This window comes from Hypanus sabinus, chromosome 17 (assembly GCF_030144855.1).
Source record: "Hypanus sabinus isolate sHypSab1 chromosome 17, sHypSab1.hap1, whole genome shotgun sequence".
In the NCBI taxonomy this organism is placed as follows: domain Eukaryota; kingdom Metazoa; phylum Chordata; class Chondrichthyes; order Myliobatiformes; family Dasyatidae; genus Hypanus; species Hypanus sabinus.
The window spans coordinates 84,120,656-84,141,904 of NC_082722.1; the positions used below are offsets into that span (position 1 = coordinate 84,120,656).

Genomic DNA, 21,249 nt, shown 5'->3' on the forward strand with positions numbered 1-21,249 from the left:
AATGTTTCTATAAGATGCCCCCTCATTTTCCTGAACTCAAGGAAATACAACCCAAGAGCTGCCAGACATCCCTCATAGGGTAACCCTTTAATTTCTGGAATCATTCTCATGAATCTTCTCTGAACCCTCTCCAATGTCAGTATATCCTTTCTAAAATAAGGAGCCCAAAACTGCACACAATACTCCAAGTGTGGTCTCACGAGTGCCTTATAGAGCCTCAACATCATATCCCTGCTCTTATATTCTATACCTCTAGAAATGAATGCCAACATTGCATTTGCCTTCACCACCGACTCAACCTGGAGGGTATCCTGCACAAGGACTCCCAAGTCCTTTTGCATCTCTGCATTTTGAATTCTCTCCCCATCTAAATAATAGTCTGCCCATTTATTTCTTCCACCAAAGTGTATGACCATATACTTACCAACGTTGTATTTCACTTGCCACTTCTTTGCCCATTCCCGTAAACTATCTAAGTCTCTCTGTTTCCTCAACACTATCCACCCCTTCACCTATCTTTGTGCCATCGGCAAATTTAGCCACAAATCCATTAATCCCATAATCCAAATCATTGACATACATTGTAAAAAGCAGTGATCCAACACCGACCCCTGTGGAACCCCACTGGTAACCAGCAGCCAGCCAAAGTAGGATCCCTTTATTCACACTGTCTGTTTTCTGCCCATCAGCCAATGCTTCACCCATGCTAGTAACTTCTTTGTAATTCCATGGCTGTTATCTTGCTAATCAGCCTCATGTGCAGCACCTTGTCAAAGACCTTCTGAAAATCCAAGTACACCATGTCTACTGCATCTCCTTTGTCTACCCTGCTTGTAATTTCCTCAAAGAATTGCAGTGGGTTTGTCAGGCAGGATTTGCCTTTTAGGAAACCATGCTGGCTGTGGTCTATCTTGTCATGTGCCTCCAGATACTCTGTAATCTCATCCCTAATAATTGATTCCAACAACTTCCCAACCACTGATGTAAGGCTAACAGGTCTATAGTTTCCTTTCTGCTGCCTCCCACCCTTCTTAAATAGTGGAGTAACATTTGCAATTTTCACTCATCTGGTAAATGCCAGAATCTATCATTCTTGAAAGATCATCGTTAATGCCTCTGCAATCTCTTCATCTACTTCCTTCAGAACCCGAGGGTGCATTCCATCAGGTCCAGGAGATTTATCTCTCGGACCATTAAGCTTCCTGAGCATCTTCTCAGTTGTAATTTTCACTGCACATATGTCGCTTCCCTGACACTCCTGAATGTCCGGTATACTGCAGATGTCTTTCACTGTGAAGACTGATGCAGAATATGCATTCAGTTCCTCTGCCATCTCTGCGTCTTTCATTACAATATCTCCAGCATCATTTTCTATTGGTCCTATATTTACCTTCGACTTTCTTTTACCCCTTATATACTTAAAAAAGCTTTTAGTATCTTCTTTGATATTAGTCACCAGCTTCCTTTCATAATTCATCTTCCCACTGGCTTTGGCTTCCTTGTATGCCCTTTCTTTTGCTTTTACTTTGGCTCACTTGTCAGCCATGGTAACGTCCTTCCATGCAAAAATTTCTTCTTATTTGGAATATATCCGTCTTGAATTTCCCTCATTTTTCACAGAAACTCCACCCATTTCTGCTGTGCTGTTCTTCCAGCTAGTGTCCCTTTCCAAAATCAATTCTGGCCAATTCCCCTCTCATGCCATTGTAATTTCCTTTATTCTACTGAAATACACATTGGAATTTAGTTTCTCCTTCTCAAATTTCAAAGTGAACTCGATCATATTGTGATCATTGTTTCCTAAGGGTTCCTTATAACCTTAAGCTGTCTTCTCACCTCTAGGTCATTGCACAACACCAATCCAACAATCCCCTGGTGGGCTCAACAACAAGCTGTTCCAAAAAGCCATCTCTTAAACATTCTAAAAGTTCTCTCACTTGGTTCAGTACTGTCCTGGTTTTCTCAATCCACTTTCATGTTAAAATCCCCACAATTATCATGACATATCCTGAGCCTTACGAATTGCTTCCAGATAGTCCATACATTGCTGCTCCGCCATCATCCCTGCCAGTGTTCTTGTCCAATCAATTCTGGCCAACTCCTCACTCACTCATGTCTCTGTAATTCCCTTTATTCCACTGTAGCCTCTCCTCGAATTTTAGGCTGAACTCGATCATATTATGATCACTTGCCGCTAAGGGTTTTTTTTACCTTAAGCTCTCTATTCAATTTTGGTTCACTTCACAACACCCAATCCAGAACAGCTGATCCCCTAGTGGGCTCAACCACAAGCTACTCTGAAAAAACATCTTATAGGCACTCAAGAAATTCTCCCTCCTATAATCCAGCGTCAACCTGATGTTCCCAATCTACCAGCCATATTGAAGTCCCCGTGACTATTGTAACATTACTCTTATGGCATGCATTTTCTATTTCCTGTTGTAATTTGTAGGGCACATCCTTACTACTCTTTGGGGGTCTGTGTATAACTCCCATCAGGGTCTTTTTACTCTTGTAGTTCCTTAGCTCTATCCACAATGATTCAACACCTTCCGACTCTGTATCACCCCTTTCTAATGATTTGATTTCATTTTTTACCAATAGAGCAAGGCTATCCCCTCTGCCTTCCTGCCTGTCCTTCCGATATAATGTGTATCCTGGACATTGAGCTCCCTGCTATAATCTTTCAGCCATGATTCAGTGATGCCTACAACATCATACCTGCCAGTCTGCCTCTGTCCTGCAAGTTCTTCTACCTTATTCTTTATACTGCGCACATTCAGATACACCACGAGTCTTGTATTCACCCTTTTCGATTTTGTTGCACCATGCACAACCTTTTAATTCCTAACTTTATTTGAGGTTTGACCAACATCTGCCTCCACAACCTCTCCACTAACTGGTTTATTCTGGTGCTCTGGTTCCCATCCCCCTACAATTCCAGTTTAAACCCCACTGTGCAGCATTAACAAACCTTCCCGCTAATACAAAGGAAAAAGTGCTAGACAGACTGAAAGGTCTTAAAGTGGATAAGTCACCTGGACTAGATGGATTACATCCCAGAACACTGAGAGAGGTTGCTGAAGAGATAATGGATGCATTGGTCATGATCTTTCAAGTATCACTTGATTCTGGCATGGTCCTGGAGGACTGGAAGAGTTACTCCACACTTTAAGAAGGGAGGAAGGCAAAAGAAAGGAAATTATAGGCCAGTTAACCTAACTGTAGTGGTTGAGAAAGTGTTGGAGTCTGTTATTAAGGATGAGGCTTTGGGGTACTTGAAGACAATGTTAAAAGAAGTCAAAGTCAGCATGGTTTCTGTAAAGGGAAAACTTGCCTGACAAATCTGTTAGTTCTTCGAGGAAGTAATAAGCAGAATGGACAAAGGAGAGGCAGTGGATGTTATTTACTTGGATTTTCAGAGGTGTTTGGTAAGGTGTTACTCATGAGGCTTCTTAACAAGGTAAAATCCTATGGAGATACTGGCATGGATAGCGGATTGGCTGACAGGCAGGAGGCAGTGATTGGGAATAAAGAGGACTTTTCTGTTTGGCTGCCAATGACTAGTGGTGTTCCTCAGGGGTCAGTATTGGGACTGCTACTTTTCACATTATCAGTTATTTAGATAATGGAATTGATGGCTTTGCAGCAAAGTTTGCAAATGATAAGGTAGGTGGAAGGGTGGGTAGCGCTGAGGAAGCAATGCAATTGCAGCAGGACTTAGACAAATTGGAAGAATGGACAATAAAGTGAGAAATGTACAGTAATGCATTTTGTTAAAAGGAAGAATAGTGCAGACTATTAACTAAATGGAGAGAAGGTTCAAACATCAGAGGTGCAGAGGGATATAGGAGTCCTCATGCAAGACTCTCAGAAGATTAATTTACAGGTTGAGTCTTTGGTAAAGAACGCAAATGCAATGTTAGCATTTATTTCAAGGGAAATAGAATATAAACGCAAGGAGGTAATGCTGAGTCTTTATAAGACAGTAGTCAGGCTACACTTGGAGTATTGTCAACAGGTTTGGGCCCCATACCTCAGAAAGGATGAGTTGTCATTGGAGAAAGTCCAAGGGAAGCTCACGGGGATGATTTCAGGAATGAAGGGGTTAACACATGAGGAGCGTTTGGCAGCTTTGGGCCTGTACTCACTGGAATTTAGAAGAATGCGGGAGATCTCATTGAAACTTACCGAATGTTGAAAGAACTAGATAGGGTGGATGTGGAGAGGATGCTTCCTATGGTGAGGGTGACCAGAACTAGAAGGCACAACCTCAAAATTGAGGGTTGACCTTTCAGAACAGGGGTAAGAAGTAATTATTTTATCCAGGGAGTAGTGAATGTGGAATGTTCTGCCACAGACTGCAATGGAGGCCGCCTATGGGTATATTTAAGGCAGAAGTTGATCGTTTCCTGATCGGTCAGGGCATCAAAGAATTTGATGAGAAGACAGGATTATGGGATTGAGTGGGATCTGAGATCGGCCATGATGGAATGGTGAAAATTCAGATGGTGAGAATTTTGGGAGAAAATTCAAAAATCGGAATTGCAAAGGGACTTGGGGGTCCTAGTGCAGGAAACCTAAAGGTTAACCACCAGGTTGGATCGGCAGTAAGGAAAGCGAAAGCTATGTTGGCATTCATTTCAAGAGGAATAGTGTATAAGAGTAAGGAGGTGTTGATGAGGCTCTATGGGGCACTGGTGAGACCCCATTTAGAATACTGTGTGCAGTTTTGGGCCCCCTATCTCAGAAAGGATGTGCTGATGTTGGAGATAGTTCAGAGAAGATTCACGAGGATGATTCCTGGAATGCAGGGACATATGAGGAGCATTTGTCAGCTCTTGGATTGTATTCATTAGAGCATAGAAGAATGAGAGGGGATCTCATAGAAACATTTTGAATGTTGAAAGGGTTGGACAGAGTAGATGTGGAAAGGCTGTTTCCCTTGGTGGGTGAGTCCAGGACAAGAGGTCACAGTTTTAGAATTAGAGGTTACCCATTTAAAACAGAGATGAGGAGAAATTTTTTTAGCCAGAGGGTCATGGATTTATGGAATTTGTTGTCACATACAGCTGTGGAGGCCCAATCCTTGAGGGTTTTTAAGGAGGAGATTTGGCAGGTATCTAATTAGTCAGGATATCAAGGGATATGAGAAAAAAGCCAGAAATTGGAACTAGATGGGAGAATAGCTTATGGTGGAGTGGCGGAGCAGACTCGATGGGCTGAATGGCCTAATCCTGCTCCAGTGTCTTATGGTTTATGGACCATGACTTCTGGCTGTTCACCCTCCCATTTAAGGATGCTGAGGATTCGATCCAAGATATTCTGGTCCCTGGCACCTGGGAAGCAACATACCATCCGGGAATCTCATTCTCATCCACAGCACCTCCGGTCCATTCCCTTAACTAACATACCCCTTATCACCACAGTGTGCCTCTTCTTCCCCCTTCCCTTCTGTCACAGAGCTAGAATCAGTGCCAGAGACCCAATCACTGTGTCTTTTGTTTGGTCCTCCCCCTGACAGTATCCAAAGTTGTTGAGGGCGATGGCACGGGGTGTACTCTGCACTGCATGCTTAACTCTTTCCCCTTCCTGACTGTCACCCAGTTTCCTGTGTCCTGCAGCTTGGGTGTACCTGCCTCTCTATGCAGTGGCATGCAAAAGTTTGGGCACCTCTGGTCAACATTTCTGTTACTGTGAATAGCTAAGTGAGTAGAAGATGATCTGATCTCCAAAGGTCATAAAGTTAACGATGAAATATTCTTTTTAACATTTTAAGCAAGATTAGTGTATTAATTTTGTTTTGTACAATTTTAGAGTGAAAAAAAGGAAAGGAACACCATGCAAAAGTTTGGGCACCCCAGGAGATTTGAGCTCTCAGATAACTTTTACCAAGGTCTCAGACCTTAATTAGCTTGTTAGGGCTATGGCTTGTTCAGTCATCATTAGGAAAGGTCAGTTGATGCAAATTTCAAAGCTTAATAAATACCCTGACTCCTCAGACCTTGTCCCAACAATCAGTAGTCATGGGCTCCTCTAAGCAGTTGCCTGACTCTCTGAAAATTAAAATAAATGGTGCCCACAAAGCAGGAGAAGATAGCAAAGTGTTTTCAGGTAGCCATTTCCTCAGTTTGTAATGTAATTAAGAAATGGCAGTTAACAGGAACAACGGGGGTCAAGTTGAGGTCTGGAAGACCAAGAAAACTTTCTGAGAGAACTGCTTGTAGGATTGCTAGGAAGGCAAATCAAAACCCCCGTTTCACTGCAAAAGACCTTCAGGAAGATTTAGCAGACTCTGGAGTGGTGGTGCACTGTTCTACTGTGCAGCGACACCTACACAAATATGACCTTCATGGAAGAGTCATCAGAAGAAAACCTTTCCTGCGTCCTGACCACAAATTTGGAAACAAGTCCTGTGGTCTGATGAGGTTAAAATAGAACTCTTTGGCAGCAATGAGCAAAGGTATGTTTGGAGAAAAAAGGGTGCAAAATTTCATGAAAAGAACACCTCTCCAACTGTAAGCACGGGGGTGGATTGATCATGCTTTGGGCTTCTGTTGTAGCCAGTGGCACAGGGAACATTTCACTGTAGAGGGAAGAATGAATTCAATTAAATACCAACAAATTCTGGAAGCAAACATCACTATGTCTGTAAAAAAGCTTTAGATGAAAAGAGGATGGCTTCTACAACAGGATAATGATCCTAAACACACCTCAAAATCCACAATGGACTACCTCAAGAGGTGCAAGCTGAAGGTTTTGCCATAGTCCTCACAATCCCCCAACCTAAATGTCATCGAAAATCTGTGGATAGACCTCGAGAGCAGTGCATGCAAGACAGCCCAAGCATCTCACAGAACTAGAAGCCTGTGAGACAGGAAGAATGGGTAAAAATCCCCCAAACAGGAATTGAAAGACTCTTAGCTGGCTACAGAAAGCATTTACAAGCTGTGATACTTGCCAAAGGGGGTGTTACTAAGTACTGACCATGCAGGGTGCCCAAACTTTTGCTTCGGGCCCTTTTCCTTTTTTGTTATTTTAAAACTGTAAAAGATGGAAATAAAAAAAATCTTGCTCACGATATTAAATGTGTCATCTTTAACTTTATGCCTTTTGGAAATCACGTCATCTTTTACTCGCTTAGCTATTCATAGTAACAGAAATTTGCATGCCACTGTATGTCCTATCTACATTCAGCCTCTTGACTGATCCGGAGTTCATCCAGTTCCAGTTCGGACTCCTTAACATGGAGTGTTAAAAGCTGCTGCTGAACGCATTTCTCAGTGTTGCGGTCAGGGACACAGGCTCTCCACATCCTGCAAGAGGAGCATTGCACTACCCTGCCTGGCATCGCTATGTCCTAGCTGAGCAGATATAAAGAAAATAAGGAAAAAAAGCTTGAGCTTTTCTTTCCTCCTCTTTCTCTGAGTGAAGCCTCACAGAGCTAAAGCTTTAAGATCACCACTCTATGTCCACTCAGATGATGGCTGCTGTGCTTGCCCCTGTTGTCCTTTAATTTACTCATATTAATCAATCCCAAACACTGATTGATTGCAGGTAAAAGTTCTATTTTGTTGCCCTGACCTGCTCCTGCCTTTTATCCTTGGGCAGTAGACTAGTTTGAAATTCCCTCCCCTCCAAACAATAGACAATAGGTGCAGAAGTAGACCATTCGGCCATTCTGAGATCATGGCTGATCATCTACTATCAATTCCCGGTTCCTGCCTTGTCCCCATATCCCTTGATACCCCTATCCATAAGATACCTATCTAACTCCTTCTTGAAAGCATCCAGAGAATTGGCCTCCACTACCTTCTGAGGCAGTGCATTCCAGACCCCCACAACTTCTCTGGGAGAAGTTTTTCCTTAACTCTGTCCTAAATGACCTACCCCTTATTCTCAAACCATGCCCTCTGGTACTGGACTCTTCCAGCATCTGGAACATATTTCCTGCCTCTATCTTGTCCAATCCCTTAATAATCTTATATGTTTCAATCAGATCCCCTCTCAATCTCCTTAATTCCAGCGTGTACAAGCCCAGTCTCTCTAACCTCTCTGCGTAAGACAGTCCGGACATCCCAGGAATTAACCTCGTGAATCTACGCTGCACTTCCTCTACAGCCAGGATGTCCTTCCTTAACCCTGGAGACCAAAACTCTACACAATACTCCAGGTGTGGTCTCACCAGGGCCCTGAACAAATGCAAAAGGATTTCCTTGCTCTTGTACTCAATTCCCTTTGTAATAAAGGCCAACATTCCATTAGCCTTCTTCACTGCCTGCTGCACTTGCTCATTCACCTTCAGTGACTGATGAACAAGGACTCCTAGATCTCTTTGTATTTCTCCCTTACCTAACTCTACACCATTCAGATAATAATCTGCCTTCCTGTTCTTTCTCCCAAAGTGGATAACCTCACACTTATTCACATTAAACGTCATCTGCCAAATATCTGCCCACTCACCCAGCCTATCCAAGTCACCCTGAATTCTCCTAACATCCTCATCACATGTCACACTGCCACCCAGCTTAGTATCTTCAGCAAATTTGCTGATGTTATTCTCAATGCCTTCATCTAAATCGTTGACATAAATTGTAAACAGTTGTTGTCCCAATACAGAGCCCTGTGGTACCCCACTAGTCACCACCTGCCATTCACCACCTGCCATTCACCACTACCCTTTGCTTTCTATCTGCCAACCAGTTTTCTATCCATGTCAATGTCTTCCCCCCCCCCCCCCGATGCCCTGAGCTTTGATTTTACCCACCAATCTCCTATGCAGGACCTTATCAAATGCCTTCTGAAATCTGGATCTCCCCCGTCTAACTTCCTGGTTACATCCTCGAAAAACTCCAACAGATTAGTCAAGCATGATTTACCCTTGGTAAATCCATGCTGGCTCGGCCCAATCCTATCACTGCTATCTAGATATGCCACTATTTCACCCTTAATAATGGACTCCAGCATCTTCCCCACCACAGATGTCAGGCTGACAGGTCAATAGTCCTCTGTTTTCTCCCTCCCTCCTTTCTTAAAAAGTGGGATAACATTAGCCATTCTCCAATCCTCAGGAACTGATCCTGAATCTAAGGAACATTGGAAAATGATTACCAATGCATCCGCAATTTCCAGGGCCACCTCCTTTAGTACCCCAGGATGCAGACCATCTGGACCTGGGGATTTGTCAGCCTTCAGTCCCATCAGTCTACTCATCACCGTTTCCTTCCTAATGTCAATCTGTTTCATTTTATCTGTTACCCTATGTCCTTGGCCCATCCAAACATCTGGGAGATTGCTTGTGTCTTCCTTAGTGAAAACAGATCTAAAGTACTCATTAAATTCTTCTGCCATTTCTCTGTTTCCCATAACAATTTCACCCAATTTATTCTTCAAGGGCCCAACATTGTTCTTAACTATCTTCTTTCTCTTCACATACCTAAAAAAGCTTTTGCTATCTTCCTTTATATTCCTGGCTAGCTAGCGTTCATACCTCATTTTTTCTCCTCGTATTGCCTTTTTAGTTAAGTTCTGTTGTTCCTTAAAAACTTCCCAATCATCTGTCCTCCCACTTACCTTAGCTCTGTCATACTTCCTTTTTTTTAATACTATGCAATCTCTGACTTACTTTGTCAACCACTGTGGCCCATTTTCCCCCTTTGAATCCTTCCTTCTCTGGGGGATGAACTGATTTTGCACCTTGTGCATTATTCCCAAGAATACCTGCCATTGCTGTTCCACTATCTTTTCTGCTAGGCTATCCGTCCAGTCAACTTTGGCCAGCTCCTCCCTCATGGCTCCATAGTTTCCACAGTTCAACCGCAACACTGACACTTCCGAGCTGTCCTTATCCTTCTCAAATTGCAGATGAAAACATCATATTATGATCACTGCCTCCTAATGGCTCCTTTACTTCAAGATTGCTTATCAAATCCTGTTCATTACATAACACTAAATCCAGAATAGTCTTGTCCCTGGTCAGCTCTCGTACAAGCTGTTCCAAGAATGCATCCCTTAGGCACTCTACAAACTCCCTATCCTGTGGTCCAGCACCAACCTGATTCTTCCAGTTCACCTGCATGTTGAAATCCCCCATAACTACTGCGACATTACCTTTGCCACATGCCAATGTTAACTCCCTATTCAACTTGCACCCAATATCCATGCTACTGTTTGGTGGCCTGTAGACATCCGAAGCCCAAATGGCCACTAATGAAAGCTTTAGTTCAAACCCTAACTCTCATATCTTTGGACTGTGGGAGGAAACTGGAGCACCTGGATTAAACCCACACGGACGTGGGAAGAACGTGCAAACTCCTCACAGACAGCAGTGGGAAATGAACCCAGGTTGTTGGTGCTGTAAAGTGTTGTGATAACCACTATGCTGGCGTGCTGCTCTTAAATAACCCTTTGAACAAACACAAATAGATGAGGTACAGAAGGATGTGGTGCTGAAGCCAGCAAATGGGATTGGTGTACATGGACATGAAAGTTGGCACAGATGCAATGGGCCAAAAGGCCTTTCCCTATGTTGTGTGAATGTGCGACAGCTGAACTTGGGCATCCTTGGGCACTGCCAGATAGCACGTCATGGCAGTGTGGAGAGAGAACGCAGTCCAGCCCACTGAACCCCTCCCTCATCAGCCTCCTGTGATCGAAGCAGGTGAAGGGGAGAGATGATGATGGGGGAGGGTTGGGGGAAAATGGGTGAGGAGCAGGAGGAGTCTGCAGCATTCACCGTCTACGCTCCCTCTGTTTCCAGGTGTCGGTGCTGCAGAATATCCGCACAGCCGTGCGGCGTCAGATACGGCGCCACTCCATGCGCAGGGGCGCGGCCGAGGGGAGGCTCGCCCGGCTCTGGAACCGGCTCTTCCGGAGACCGAGGGGCTGGGGTCTCATCCCTCTACTGACACCCACCTCTAGCACCCCGTCCAGTGGGGAATTGGTGCCCGGCGGCCAGAGGGGAGCAGGAATGGAGCCCGACTCAGACACAGACACAGAGACCCGTCGGCAAGTGAGCGAGGCAAGAGGGGCTGCGGGCATTGGCTCGTCCACGGTGACACGGCACACGGTGCCAAAATCTGCCTCGCCCCCCAGTCTGGGAGGCAGGCCAGAGTGCCAGACTGCACAGCCAAGGCCCTCCAGTTCTGATGAGGTATCAAGTGCTGACCTGCAGTCCTCCCTAGAGCAGTGTGCAGTGGAGCCGTGTGGCCCCGACTCGGGGCCAGCTGCCAGTAACCAGTGTCCCACTGCCTGCGCCCATCTGGTCCGCCCTGGCCGTGCCAGAGTCATGAGCCTGGGCTCAGTGCGCCTGACCGTCTACGAGGTTTGTTACACCCCCCCACCGCACTGTCAGTGTGATCCCAGCATGGGCCCTGCTCCATCTGTACACAGGAGCCCGGACTGTCCAGCAGAGAGACCCTCCTCCTTCTCCGTGGCCCACCACAAACCCTCCTCACAACCCTCACAGGCAGAGCCTTCCCTCCAGAATCCTTTACGACCACCAAACCCTCCGGGCCAGGAGCACTGAGGAAGCCCTTGCCCTATCTCCTTGGTCTCTGGGTAGATGGTGAATTTGTCCAGAGTTTTTAATGTTGCAATATTTTTTAAAAAAACACTTATTTAATTCTCCAGGTGAACAGGAAAAAGTGTAACCACATGTCTGTATAGCTGTTGTAATCAGCAGTGTGGTGAAAGGGTGTGAAGTGGACAAACTTTGTCCAAAACCATTTCCATTTTCAGTCTCCTGCAGTTGATGTTATTTATACAACTTTTGTTGTGGCACGTGTCTGCAGTATAAATAAGATGTGCTGTTCAAACACCCAACTCAGGGTCCTAAAGAGAACACAGAAATCATGGCAGTTACCCATTATCCTTGTGCGATCCAAGATGTACTCAATGCTGTCTGTCCTTGTGGTCTCAGTCCTGTCAATCCAGGGCTCTGACATCACACAGTCTCTGAGCAGGTAAAACACGGGGGTACGGTACCGGTGTGGACGGGTCTGTCACTGTGTGACACCGGGGTACGGTACCGATGGGGACGGGCCTGTCACTGTGTGACACCGGGGTACGGTACCGATGGGGACGGGCCTGTCACTGTGTGACACCGGGGTACGGTACCGGTGGGGATGGGTCTGTCACTGTGTGACACCGGGGTACGGTACCGGTGGGGACGGGTCTGTCACTGTGTGACACCGGGGTACGGTACCGGTGGAGACGGGTCTGTCACTGTGTGACACCGGGGTACGGTACCGGTGGGGACGGGTCTGTCACTGTGTGACACTGGGGTACGGTACCGGTGGGGACGGGTCTATCACTGTGTGACACCGGGGTACGGTACCGGTAGGGACGGGTCTGTCACTGTGTGACACCGGTGTACGGTACCGGTGGGGACGGGTCTGTTACGGTATAACACCAGGGTACGGTACCGGTGGGGACAGGTCTGTCACTGTGTAACACCGGGGTACAGTACCGGTGGTGATGGGTCTGTTCCAGTATAACACCAGGGTACGGTACCGGTGGGGACAGGTCTGTCACTGTGTAACACCAGGGTACAGTACCAATGGGGATGGGTCTATCACTGTGTAATGCCAGGGTACGGTACCGGTGGGGACAGGTCTCTCACTGTGTAACAGCGGGGTACAGTGCCAATGGGGATGGGTCTATCACTGTGTAATGCCAGGGTACAATACCGGTGGGGACGGGTCTGTCACTGTATGACACTGGGGTACAGTACCGGTGGGGACAGGTCTCTCACTGTGTAACACCAGGGTACGGTACCGGTGGGAACGGGTCTGTCACTGTGTAACACCAGGGTACAGTACCAATGGGGATGGGTCTATCACTGTGTAATGCCAGGGTACGGTACCGGTGGGGACAGGTCTCTCACTGTGTAACAGCGGGGTACAGTGCCAATGGGGATGGGTCTATCACTGTGTAATGCCAGGGTACAATACCGGTGGGGACGGGTCTGTCACTGTATGACACTGGGGTACAGTACCGGTGGGGACAGGTCTCTCACTGTGTAACACCAGGGTACGGTACCGGTGGGGACGGGTCTGTCACTGTGTAACACCGGGGTACAGTACCGGTGGGGACGGGTCTGTCACTGTGTAACACCGGGGTACGGTACCGGTGGGGACGGGTCTGTCACTGTGTAACACCGGGGTACGGTACCGGTGGGGACGGGTCTGTCACTGTGTAACACCGGGGTACGGTACCGGTGGGGACGGGTCTGTCACTGTGTAACACCGGGGTACGGTACCGGTGGGGACGGGTCTGTCACTGTGTGACACCGGGGTACGGTACCAGTGGGGACGGGTCTGTCACTGTGTAACACCGGGGTACAGTACCAGTGGGGACGGGTCTGTCACTGTATAACACCAGGGTACGGTACCGGTGGGGACGGGTCTGTCACTGTGTAACACCGGGGTACGGTACCGGTGGGGACGGGTCTGTCACTGTGTAACACCGGGGTACGGTACCAATGGGGACGGGTCTGTCACTGTGTAACACCGGGGTACGGTACCGGTGGGGACGGGTCTGTCACTGTGTAACACCGGGGTACGGTACCAATGGGGACGGGTCTGTCACTGTGTAACACCGGGGTACGGTACCGGTGGGGACGGGTCTATCACTGTGTAACACTGGGGTACAGTACCAGTGGGGACGGGTCTGTCACTGTGTAACACCGGGGTACGGTACCGGTGGGGACGGGTCTGTCACTGTGTGACACCGGGGTACGGTACCGGTGGGGACGGGTCTGTCACTGTGTAATGCCAGCATATGGTACCAGTGAGGACGAGTGTGTCAGTGTGAATGGGCATATCCAGGGAATCGAAACCAGCTTTTGGAACAATTGTTGAATGGTTGTGTGTACTTGGTGAACATGTTGCTGTTTGAATTAGCTAAGTGCCAAAAGTGAAGTTGTGTTGAAAACACAGCATGTTTTGGGGACAGGATTAATAAATTGGTGATTATGTCACCCTGGCTACTGGTCTGGAGTGTGGGTGTCTGTTCTGTGTGTCCAGTGTCCGGACCCCAGGCAGCAGCAGATCCACAGGGATGCGACATATGGTAAAGTTGTGATCTGATTGAAGTGAATAATAAAGGGAATCGAAGCAGGTGGAATAGTGGGGATATTCCTGCCTGTGCCTTGCTGAATGTTCCTAAGCTGTGTGGTGTATCAATTTTGTCAGTCAGGTGGGAAAATGCTGCAAACCCTCAGATTTCACCTTGAATCAGGGCACAGCAGCAACAACTGCCCCAGCAGGAGTCGAGGGGGAGGGGAGAGTATAAGTGATGGGGGGGGGAATGGGTGATACAACAACCATCTCATGCTAGGAATTGGCCTGGTGAATCTTTGGAAACATGAGTTTCTGCATATGCTGGAAGAAATGGACAAAATGCTGGAGGTACTCAGCAGGTCAGGCAGCATCTATAGAGATGAGTAGAGATGTGTCAGGCTGAGACCCTTCATCAGGACATTAGTGATTAGACAGGTGGTGAATCCCTGGACTGCCTCCAATGGAACTGCATCCTTTTGTATGTAAGGGGTGGACAGTATGATGAACAGTATTGCAGGTGTGACCTAACCAACACCTGTATAAATGAAACAGAACATGCCTACTGTTCATCCCCTGTACACTAAAGGCCAACTGCCACTTGCCACCTTGTTGACCAGCCTGCTAACTTTATGATTCATTCATCGGGACACCAAGATTGCTCTGAACTTTTCTAATTTCAGCTCACTCGTTGGATGATAACCTGCCTTTTGCTTCCTCTCACTCAAGTTTGCGACCTCACAGTACATTGCATTTGCCTAGTTTTCACCCACCCACCCAGTCGCAATCCTGATACAGAACCAGAGTGAATCACCACTGGGGATGCACACCAGGAATTTTACGGTTATGAGGAAAGAGACAGGAGGTGGATTCAAGAAGTTTTATTGAGTCAAATGATCTTCCTGAAGTTTGTCCTGTCAGGACAGTGAGTGTTGGTGCCTGCTACCCATCCCTGTTTCTCTCCACTCCCCCTCCCTACCCACTCCCTGGACTGTGAGGGAGGAATTGGCCCCTCATCACAGCTCCTCACCGTCTCCTGTGGCCTGACTACAGGCCAGGGGAAACAGTCAGACCAGGGTCAGGACTGCAGATGGAGGTGGGGGGGAAAATGGTGTTCAGGGGGCTGTCTGGGGAGACTTGTGGCCACTCTCAATCCCAGGCAGAATGGTCAGTGAGAACAGTGTCCTGGGACAGATGGTTATTGGGGTCACAGTACTGGGACACTGCTGCTCACTGTCTGCATCACTGCCCAGACTCCCCCTCAGATCAGCGCGATTTCTCAGGATGGGATGGGTGAGGGGAGGTTTGGAATCAGGGTCCTGTCTCAAAAACTGGGCTTGTGCCTGCTGCAACCTGCTGGACCTGCCCACATTCTCTATGGATCTCTACCCACCACTACAGGGAAAAGCTGGGAACTTCTGTCTCTCGGGCACACGCTCGTGTGTTTTTGGCAACACATTCCTGCCCTGGGTGACATCAGGGGATGGTGACTGCTCAATGTGGTCCGGACCCGCTGTGCAACAGTTACTACTTCCCATCTGGATTTGGGGTTGCAGGTTGTCCGTTTCCCTCTGGTATCTCCTCCTGAGGGTAAACAACAAAACACAGCTTCTGTCCGGAAAACATTGCTGATTCTGTAAAACAAAACAAATGTCAGGAAATCTGGGTAGGAGAAAGGGTCTTTCCTGTCCCTGGGTGGGCTCAGGGACAGAGGAGTCCCCCATCAGCCCCTGGCAGCCAAGGTTCTCCCCACCTCTGCCTACTTAGTAACCCAGGATCCACACCCCTGTACTCTGACAGCATGAAAACAGACATTTCGGCCCAACCAGTCCATGCTGACCAAGCTTCTCATCTCAGCTAGTCCCATTTGCTTACATTTGGTTCACCTCTCTCTGAACTGTTCCTATTCATGTTACCATCCAAGTACCTTTCAGGTGTTGTTTCTGTACCTGTTTCAACCACTTCCTCTGGCAGCTCATTTCAGATACTGACCACCCTCTGGGTGGAAAAAGTTGACCCTCAAGCTTCTTTTAAATATTTCTCTTGTTACTATGAACCTGTGCCTCTAGTTCAAGATTTCCCAACCTCTAGAAAAAAATTGTCATTCACCCCTTGCAATTTGTACACCTCTTTAGGACCACACTTCATTCGACACATCTAGGTGAAAAGTCCCTACCTGCTCAACCTCTCTCCATAACTCAGTCCCGAGTCCGAGAAATACATTTGTAAATGTCTGCACACTCTCCAGTCAATGGCATCTTTCCAACATTAGAGTGACTAAAACTGGGCACAATATTCCAAGTGCAGCCTCACCAACGTCTTGTACACATGTAATATACAACCCAAATTCTGTTCTCATCAGGCCAAAAGCCTGCTTCTTCTTTCTGCCCTCACTGACTACCTTCAAAAATTCTACTGGACTTGTGAGGCATGCCCTTGCAGACACCACACATCCATGTACACTCTTACAGCTCCAGAGATTCACTTGATCTCAGTTGACACTGATTCCTTCTTCAGTCCTTTACCTCTTACATCTATCACCTCCCAACTTTTTACTTCTTCCTTCTCCCCCACCCTCACCTGTCAGGTCTCGGCCTGAAATGTCAACTGTTTATTCCCCTCCATAGATGTTACCCAACCTGCTGTGTTCCTCCAGCATTTTGTGTGTTTATCTGATCAGTGACTTTTCTTTCCTGGCCAGATCCTTAATATTCTCATCATCCAGGGTTCACTACTCTGACCAGCTATGTGCTTCACCCTGACAGGAACACACAGACCTTAAACACCATCTCATCTTCCAAAGCTTCTGACTTCGCTATGGATCGTTGCTCACCAACAACTTCCTCCCATCAATCTTTGCAAGCTACTGTCTACAATTACCATTAAAATTCAACTTCTCCCAATTTAGATCTTAAACCTGTGACCAGTTCTACCCTTTCTATACCTAATTTAAAACTACTAGAACTGTGGTCACTGCCCGCCACTACCCCCTCAGTGACCTGCCTGGCCAAATTATCCAGGAGTAGTCAACCTTTGTTGATAACTGGATAAGGGGGTAGAAGGGTGGGTTGGCAAGTTTGCAGACGACACAAAGGTTGGTGGTGTTGTAGATAGTGTAGAGGATTGTCAAAGATTGCAGAGAGACATTGATAGGATGCAGAAGTGGGCTGAGAAGTGGCAGATGGAGTTCAACCCGGAGAAGTGTGAGGTGGTACACTTTGGAAGGACAAACTCCAAGGCAGAGTACAAAGTAAATGGCAGGATACTTGGTAGTGAGGAGGAGCAGAGGGATCTGGGGGTACATGTCCACAGATCCCTGAAAGTTGCCTCACAGGTAGATAGGGTAGTTAAAAAAGCTTATGGGGTGTTAGCTTTCATAAGTCGAGGGATAGAGTTTAAGAGACACAATGTAATGATGCAGCTCTATAAAACACAAGTTAGGCCACACTTAGAGTACTGTGTCCAGTTCTGGTTGCCTCACTATAGGAAGGATGTGGAAGCATTGGAAAGGGTACAGATAAGATTTACCAGGATGCTGCCTGGTTTAGAGAGTATGGATTATGATCAGAGATTAAGGGAGCTAGGGCTTTACTCTTTGGAGAGAAGGAGGAGGAGAGGAGACATGATAGAGGTGTACAAGATATTAAGAGGAATAGACAGAGTGGACAGCCAGCGCCTCTTCCCCAGGGCACCACTGCTCAGTACAAGAGGACATGGCTTTAAGGTAAGGGGTGGAAAGTTCAAGGGGGATATTAGAGGAAGGTTTTTCACTCAGAGAGTGGTTGGTGCGTGGAATGCACTGCCTGAGTCAGTGGTGGAGGCAGATACACTAGTGAAATTTAAGTGACTACTTAGACAGGTATATGGAGGAATTTAAGGTGGGGGGTTATATGGGAGGCAGGGTTTGAGGGTTGGCCGAGGGGCCTGTAATGTGCTGTACTATTCTATGTTCTATAATATATTGCCTACATGAGCCTCTATTGATCGCCCAAGGGAACTTCCTTAGAATGCACTTAACAAGCACCACCCTATCTAAGCCCATAACACTATGGGCAACCCCTATGAGGTGACCACCCTCTCCTTATTTCTTAATTCCACTGGATGATCCCACATCTTTGGTTTATAGTAATAAAGTCAGTTTGATTTCTGGTGTTATCACCTGGACTGTTCCAGGTCCACAAGCGTCTTGGATGGTTTTTAAAGTAGGTATTCATAATGACCTGATTATTCATCTTCCACCATTCTACCCATTTCTCACCTCTTTCATTTCTTTCCCCTACTCTAAATTTTCCTATGGTATTTCCATCAGCACCTTGTCCTACTTTAGCATTTAGATCTCCCATGATAATAACAATATCTTGAGATTTGCATCCATTCTTTGCTTGTTCAAGCTCTTCATAGAATTTATCTATATCCTCATTTGTTCCATCTGTTGTTGGTGCATATTACTGTATAATTGCTAAATCAAATGGTTGTCCTCTGAATCTTAATAAGGAGCACTCTTTCTGATATTGCCCAAAGTCCTAAAACACTTTTGGCTATGTTTTCATCCATAAGAATTCCTACTCCATTCTTCAGAAGAATAGGGATGGCAAAAGACACCTTTACGAGAACGAAGAATATTCTGACCAACACTAAATTAGGCATGACAACCCACCTCAGAGTACTGAAATGTTATGTTTATCCAGTTATGTTATATGCTTCAGAATGTTGGACAATATCTAGTAACACGAGGAAATGAATTAAAGCAGCAGAGAGTTGGTTTTTGAGGAGGATGCAAAGAATATCATGGACAAAACAAATATCTAACGAAGGTGTCATGAACAGAGCAAACACAAAAAGAGAAATATATGAGATCATGAAAAGGCAACGTAACTTTATTGGACATGTGATTAGGAAAGAGGAGTTAGAATGCACAGTAATTATGGGAAAAATTGAAGGGAAGAAAGCAAGAAGAAGGCAAAGACAAAAGATGGAGACTGCAGCCAGAGAACTGGAAATGAATACCAATGACTTGATCCACTTGACCCGAAACAGGAGTGTGTGGGCCAAGGCAGTCAAAGCTCAAACTGGGCATGGCACCTGATGATGATGATCCCACATCTCTGACAAATCCTCCTCCTCTCGGCCCTATACCCCTTTCCCACCTACAACAGCCATAGCCTGGATCACTGAGCTGTCAGTGCTGTCTCTCCATTAGCTATGGCTATAATATACCAATACTCTGAGTGTGTGGAACATGATGCCAGGGGTGGTGGTACAGGTGGATCATTTTAGAGACCCTTAGATAGGTAGATGGATGTGGGAGGAAAGGAAATTGATCTTAGAATAGGTTGAAAGGTCAGCACAATTTCACGGGCCAAACGGCCTGTACTGTTTTGTGGTCTTTTGCAGTCTCACAGTTATCCAAACAGTTCATCTGCCTCACCTTTCAGATTGCTTGCATTGAAATAAATAGCTGGGGATTGGTGGGAGAGGGTCCCAGTGTGAGTGACAGATACCCTCCTGGTATCCCACACCTTGTGTAAGGAGTACTCAGTCAAGGGCTAGGCTTGATTCCACCTGACTCCCCCATATCACACTTAAAGCAAGACCCTTAACAGTGTTAATGAACAGAGGGATCTTGGGGTCCAAGTTCATAGCTCCCTGAGAGTGGCCACACAGGTTGATAGGGAGGTTATGAAAAGTCGTGACAAGCTTGCCTTTATTAGTGAGGCATTGAGTTCAGAAGTCAGGAGGTTATGTTGCAGTTTTATAAAACTCTGGTCAGGCTGCATCTGGAGTCTGGACAGTTCTGGTCGCCCCATTACAGGAAGGATGTCGAGGCTTTGGAGAGGGTGCAAAAGAGGTTCACCAGGATGCTGCCTGGTTTGAAGGGCATGTGCTATAATGAGAGGCTGGACAAACTCGGGTTGTTGTCTCTGGTGTGGCAGAGGCAGAAGGGAGGCCTGAAAGAGGCTGATAAGGTTATGAGAGACACAGATAGAGTAGGCAGTTTCCCAGGGTTGAGATATTTAATACTAGAAGGCATGCATTTAAGGTGAGAGGGGGGTAAGCTCACAGTAGATGAGAGGGGCAAGTTGTTTTTTTTTTAAATACAGGGAGTGGTGGATGGCAGGAATTTGCTGCCTGGCATGGTGGTAGAGGCTGAAATATTAGGGACTTTTAAGAGAAGCAGATGAATGTGAGGAAAATGTAAGTATACGGACATTGTGTCGGCAGAAGGGATTAGTTTAGTTAGCCATTTGATTACTAATTCAGTTGGTTTGGCACAACATTGTGGGCTGAAGGGCCTGTTCCTGTGCTGTACTCCTCTATGTTGTGACCAAACCCACCCCTCCCCTGCTAGACAAGGCTCCCCCACCCCCGATGTGAACTCACCAATGATGTGCCCAAGGAACTTGGGCTTCTGGTCCCACTCGATAGCAAGCAGGTAGACAGGAACACCGGTCAGGATGATCACCAGGGCAGTCCCACACACCAGCGGCTCTGAGCAGAAACTGAAGAAAAGCAGGAAACCCCAGAAGAGCAGATAAACGATGGGGAAGAGCAGGTTCACCTGTGGGGGAGGGAAGAGTGACACTCAGACCAGGGTCAGGCAGTGTGGGGACAGAGAGTGGCGGGGGGAGGCGTGAGAAGACTGGTTAGTGAGGCAGATGGGGAGGGAGACTGGTGGTGTGTGGTGGGATGGGGAGGAGCCTGGAGTCCGACAGGGAGTCAGGGAAGAGGAGACTGGAGTCAGACGTGGAGAGGAGACTGGAGTCAGACAGGGAGACGGGTGTGGGAGAGGAGACTGGAGTCAGACAGGGAGATGGGGAAGAGGACGTGGAGAGGAGACTGGAGTCAGACAGGGAGACGGGTGTGGGGGAGGAGACTGGAGTCAGATGGAGACGGGGGTGTGGGAAAGGAGACTAGAGTCAGACAGGGAGATGGGGAAGAGGACGTGGAGAGGAGACTGGAGTCAGACAGGGAGACGGGTGTGGGGGAGGAGACTGGAGTCAGATGGAGACGGGGGTGTGGGAAAGGAGACTAGAGTCAGACAGGGAGATGGGGAAGAGGAGACTACAGTCAGACTGGGTGATGGGGAAGAGGGAACTGGACAGACAGGGAGACTGGGGGGGTGTTGCAGGGAGAGACGAGGACATTCAGCATAGTTTGGGAGCGACTAACGTGGGGTAATGATGGAGGG

At 47.0% G+C, this 21,249-nt stretch overlaps 2 protein-coding genes across 3 annotated transcripts in view; one reads left to right on the forward strand and one right to left on the reverse strand.

Annotated features, from left to right (window-relative positions):
* Window positions 1-11,869, forward strand: part of lrp3 (low density lipoprotein receptor-related protein 3) — a 75,889-nt gene extending 64,020 nt beyond the window's left edge. For both annotated transcript variants that reach the window (XM_059993374.1, XM_059993375.1), the window contains one exon: window positions 10,760-11,869. In XM_059993374.1, the coding sequence (XP_059849357.1) occupies window positions 10,760-11,527 (768 nt within the window). In that variant the 3' untranslated portion in view covers window positions 11,528-11,869. The remainder of the gene's footprint in view (window positions 1-10,759) is intronic.
* Window positions 11,870-14,139: 2,270 nt separating this feature from the next.
* Window positions 14,140-21,249, reverse strand: part of LOC132407088 (asc-type amino acid transporter 1-like) — a 123,465-nt gene continuing 116,355 nt past the window's right edge. Inside the window, exon 8 of the mRNA XM_059993376.1 lies at window positions 14,140-20,619. The gene's annotated coding sequence lies outside the window, so the exon portion shown is untranslated. The remainder of the gene's footprint in view (window positions 20,620-21,249) is intronic.